This window comes from Peromyscus eremicus, chromosome 11 (genome assembly GCF_949786415.1).
Source record: "Peromyscus eremicus chromosome 11, PerEre_H2_v1, whole genome shotgun sequence".
NCBI lineage: Eukaryota > Metazoa > Chordata > Mammalia > Rodentia > Cricetidae > Peromyscus > Peromyscus eremicus.
This window is the reverse complement of record NC_081427.1, coordinates 39,259,295-39,264,414: the sequence shown is the minus strand read 5'-3', so window position 1 is coordinate 39,264,414 and position 5,120 is coordinate 39,259,295. Positions and strand designations below refer to the sequence as shown.

The 5,120-nt window shown below is 43.9% G+C and overlaps 1 protein-coding gene across 1 annotated transcript; it reads right to left on the bottom strand.

The window, feature by feature from the left end:
• Nucleotides 1–780: 780 nt before the first annotated feature.
• On the bottom strand, nucleotides 781–1,239 carry Hspb3 (heat shock protein family B (small) member 3). The gene has a single exon (XM_059276186.1). The coding sequence runs from the start codon at nucleotides 1,237–1,239 to the stop codon at nucleotides 781–783; it is 459 nt and encodes a 152-aa protein (XP_059132169.1).
• Nucleotides 1,240–5,120: the final 3,881 nt, after the last annotated feature.

Here is a 5,120-nt window from a genome sequence, read left to right as displayed (position 1 = left end):
TTAAGACGGAATCCAGCAACTCAATGTTTTAGTTTCCTATACCTAATTTATGAGACAATATTTGTTAACTATGGGTTAACAAATAAAACACACAAGTAATATACACAGTCTATGAGCAAAACTCCTGGTAGGGTTCAGTTTAGCTTTGAAAAACTGAATGAGATCTATATTGGAACTTTTAAAAACTAAGATACATGAAAAGTCCCACTGATATTTGGGGGAGGGGTAACAACTGTAATGACTCCTAACTAGGTTTCAGACCCAGTTCCCCAGTACTACATTCTAACAGCCTGACTCTATATTTACAAGGGTCCTCTTTAATTAAAATACACAAAGATAAAAACTCTTCTTTGAAGGAGCCCCCAACTCTTTCCAGCAATACAGAAACTTTTCCTGAAATGGGTAAGAACAGAAGCTCTTTACTGAACATGGCTATTTTGCCATGGATCATACAAACTGCCTGTCTGGAATGTTAGACTCACCAAGGAGCAGTGCTGGGTCCTCCCTGGTACCCAACTATAGCCTGCTAGATCTTTGGTGATTTCTGTTAGTTCTCTGGTGATTTCGGTGTAAAAGTAGCATCATTTCGAACTGAACAAACACATTTCGGAAACCTTCCTTTCTGACCACCAATAAGAAAGACAACCTCCACATACCGGCAACTGTGGATATGTTTTTAATCCTCATAAAAGTTACAGCAAACCATCTCAAAAGTTAAACATCCCCGGTGTCGCTGGCTTCCATCTTTCTCCTGTCGTATGAACAAGAACCAATAAGGTTTTACTTGGTCCCTAGTGGATCCTTTACCTCCACCACCAAAATTCCATCGTGACAGAGGATGGCAGACAAATCCTTGGTTTCGATGCCATCTGGCAGTTTGTACTGTCTAGTGAAACTCCGGGATATAAAGCCGTGCTCATCCATTCTGGTCCCATGCTGCGCTTTGATCAGCAGCCAGCCCTCGAAGGTCTGGATGATGATGTCCTCGGGCAGGAACTGGACCACATCCAGCAGGATCTGGAAGCGGGACTTGCCTTCTCTGGGTGGCGTCTCGGTGGAGGCTGAGTCCTCTGCAAGAGCCTGTGGCGTGTCTCTGGATTTCCTCAGGTCCTCGATGGTTGGCCCGGGCAGTGCATATAAAGCATGATCCAGTCTGCAGTCTTCCAAGCCCCGAGCTTCAAACTCCTCCTGATAACGCACTGGGGTCTCTATGAGGTGCCTCAAGATGATTTTTGCCATAGCAGAGGCGACTCCGGCGTTGAACAGCTTCCCTTCAGTGAGTGTCCGGCCCCTGGCGTTGCCTGCGGACTTGGTTTATAGTCCTGTCCAGACAGCCGTTTAACTGGGCCTGAATCAGACCAGCACACTCACTCTTGTCTTTTCACACACACTGACAATGAATGGCTATTTATAGCTACCTCTCTGAGCTGCATTTAGCTCACAGCCTGCACAAGCCAGCCAGGCAAGGATCGCTCTTACAGGCTCCGGTAGCCCTGGCAGTCCCGTCTACCTTGCTCACCCCAAGAGACGAAGTAGAAACCAGAAGCACCTCTTGAAGACTTTTAGGTGTGACCTCCCCGTAAACAATGAAGTGTGTGCTCATCTCCGAAGGAGCTAGTTGGACCTCTCCCCTCGCCTGCAAATCCCAAGCAGAGGGAGAAGATTCTAGTTGTGGTTTATGGAAAATAAAGATACACACACACCATCAATTTCAAACAGTGAATAAACTCTACGCTCTTATCATACACCCTTCTTTTTCGTCTTTCGTACTTAAGAGACATCTGAGCCATATCATCCGGTTGTTGTACATTTGACTCAGCAAAAATGAGACGGGATGGCTGGAAGAGTGTGCAACTTCAGATGGGGGCGGAGAACCTTCGTGCTAGAAATAGTCAGAGCAGAGCGAAGAATGCCAACCCTTTCAACTATTTCATATTAAAGTTCAGAAAACCTAGGATTGATCTAGTCAATACCCTGCTATTGAATGGGCAAAGATAAACCACATGTCCTTTCTCAACTAAAGCACCTTAAAGAATGAGGAAGCTGCTACAGAAGATCCCCAATATATGTTAAGTAAAAATAAAGTCTGGGTGCTGGTCAGGGACTCTACCACTGAAATAGGTTCCTACCTCATAGCCCAGCTCTGGCTTGCGGGCTACATTCAAGGCTCTCGGTTTACAGCCCTGCAGTTGACTCAATGACTCGACACTTGGCTACACCAAACGCAGTCTAAACTGATTGTTTATGTCATGGTTGCTTTCCGTAAGAGCTCTAACAGTTGATGTGAGCCTGTCAGCAGGAAGCAAGGGCAACTGTTTGCCAACTTGTTTGTTCTTAACTACCTTAAGAGTACAAGTAGGCTTCTCCTGAACTTGGTTTCCTGAATTCTCAGCAGAAGCCAAATTACTCTAAGGGAGGCAAAACTATAGTTTTTATGGAAAGAGATAAAGTGGTGGAGAACAGGGATATAGGTGTAGAAAGAGAGGGTAGATAAAAAAAATCTCAGACACTGCATGATGTACAGTACAATAGTTTGGGGGTCTCTGTAGATACACAGATACACACACACACACACACACACACATATATATACATATATATGTAGAGAGAGAGACAGAGACAGAGAGACAGAGACAGAGAGACAGAGAGACAGAGACAGAGACAGAGAGAGACATGTAGTCAGAAGGTTTCTCCGGTTCTGTAGTCAGGACCGGCATCCCACAGCTGCTTGGTCCCAAATAAACACACAGAGGCTTATATTATTTTTAAACTATACAGCCTAATGGCTCAGGCTTCTCGCTAGCTAGCTCTTACATCTTAAATTAACCCATTTCTACAAATCTATACTTTGCTATGTGACTTGTGGCTTACCGGCACTTTTACATCTTGCTTCTCCTGGTGGCGGCTAGCAACATCTGTCCCACTCTCCTTTCTTCTCTCACTATCTCTCTTGGATTTTACCACCTGACTCCATCCTGCCCTGCCATAGGCCAATGCAGCTTTATTTATCAACCAATCAGAGCAATACATATTCACAGCATACAGAAAGACATCCCACAGCAGAGACATATGTGTGTCTGTGGCATGATGTTTTCACGGGGAGATGGAAGGGAACTAGGGGGGAAAATGACCAAAAATATCCCTAGAGGTGGGACCATGGCACAGCAATTAAAAGATGAGAAACACTGTGTAGTCTCCTTTGCTAACGGCTCACCAAGGCTTCCATGGCACAGGGACTCGTCTGGGGGAATGCCAGTAACGGTTAGGCTTAGAGTCTGAGAAGGTTTTCTAGAAAGAGCCATGCAATGGTATATTTGGGGTACTTGAGCCAAAAGAGAGCATCGTGTTTACAGAAGACAAAGGCATCTACACAACCATATGCAGACTTTAAAATGAGAAGAAGTGAGTTCAGGGTGGAGAGGCCAGCAGGGGTCTGCACAGGAAGCCTGATGCTTTGGTAGTTATTTCACGAGTTGGCCAGAACTCTTGTTCTAAAGAAGAAAAAAAATTCTTCACATTTTGATACTCAAAAGGCCAGTTAAAGTATTATTTTTTTCCAAATGAAATTTAGGGTCTAGTCTAGAATAAAGGAGTTAAATCTGTGCCTTGTTTACTTTTCTGGTCACATCTATAAGAAATACGCTTGCTACCATGACCCATTGGGGACATAGGTGCATCTGGTACAGATCATTTAGCTTTACTGCGCCAGAACCCTGAGGGTGGCACTTGTAACCCTCCCAAATTGATTTAATGACCCCAGATTTATCACAAGTGATTGTAAACCCTGTTGCTAGAGTTTTCCTGCCTGGCCCACAGTCAGGACAAATCTCTCTCACCTGCCAGTCCCACAGCCTCTCAGACCCGACCAAGTAAACACAGAGACTTATATTGGTTACAAACTGTATGGCCGTGGCAGGCTTCTTGCTAACTGTTCTTACAGCTTAAATTAATCCACTTCCATTAATCTATACCTTGCCACATGGCTTGTGGCTTACCGGCATCTTCATATGCTGTTTGTCATCGTGGTGGCTGGCAGTGTCTCTCTGACTCAGCCTTCCACTTCTCAGCTTTATTCTCCTCCTTGCCCCGCCTATACTTCCTGCCTAGCCAATGGCCAGTCAGTGTTTTATTTATCGACTAATTAGCAACACATTTGCCATACAGAACATCCCACAGCACTTCCCCATTTTTTTTTCAAAAAGGAAGGTTTTAACCTTAACAAAGTAAAATTACATATAATTTGGGAAATTGGGCATAGCTTCTCTTACTACTTCCTGCTGGAGGGGGGCGCTGTATCTTATGGGGAAACAAAGAAAATTTTAGAATTATGGAATAGTCCATGAGGCTGTATCGTCTGAGCCAGATGCCTTCAAACCATTTTGGATGTTAGATCATCTGGGCCACGGTGTCATCGGAGACCTTTCAGGGGGTCTTGGCTGGTCAAACCTGATGTATCTTAATCTGGAACAAATCCATAGCCTCTGGCTTTCTGTGGGAACAAACGAGACTCTTTTCCAAAGCAACATATCCTTATATTCAAATTTTGAAGTCAAGGTATCTTTAAAATACATATTTTGGCATAACTCAACAGCTTTTACAATCAAATGTTTTTCTGCAGTTAAAAATCCCAAAGACAACACAATCCAGATTCTCTTTGTAATATCCATTTTTACGTGGCTTATTTTTTATACTACCTTTACTGTCTCTTTAAAGACTTTATTTTTTAAAACTATGTATTTGTTTCTATAACTCTATATATCACTTTTTTTGTCTCTTTCAAGCCTACGTATCTTTTACACACATTGTAAACTATTACATCTGAATCTGTCTTATTGTGAATCTATTGCCTTAAACTGCAGCAGCTGTGGCTGCTGGCTCTGCCCACCTCAGCTTCCCAACATGGCCGTGGTACTTTACCACCAGCTCTGGGAGCTATCATGGGTCTATGCTTTTATCCAAGCAGCGTGTAGCCCAGAAACCTCTTTTTTTGTTTTGTGCCTGCAAAGGCTAAATCCACCATGCAGCTTAATGTGCCACTTGCAGAGGACTGATTCCCGCCATACTGCAGGTCGAGCGCACACACCAGAAACCCACCAGTAGCTCAAACCAGCAGCTGCCGC

What these genes read in the sequence shown, in the direction of transcription:
- Hspb3 (XM_059276186.1), bottom strand. Translation starts at nt 1,239, where the DNA reads ATGGCAAAAATCATCTTGAGGCACCTCATAGAGACCCCAGTGCGTTAT.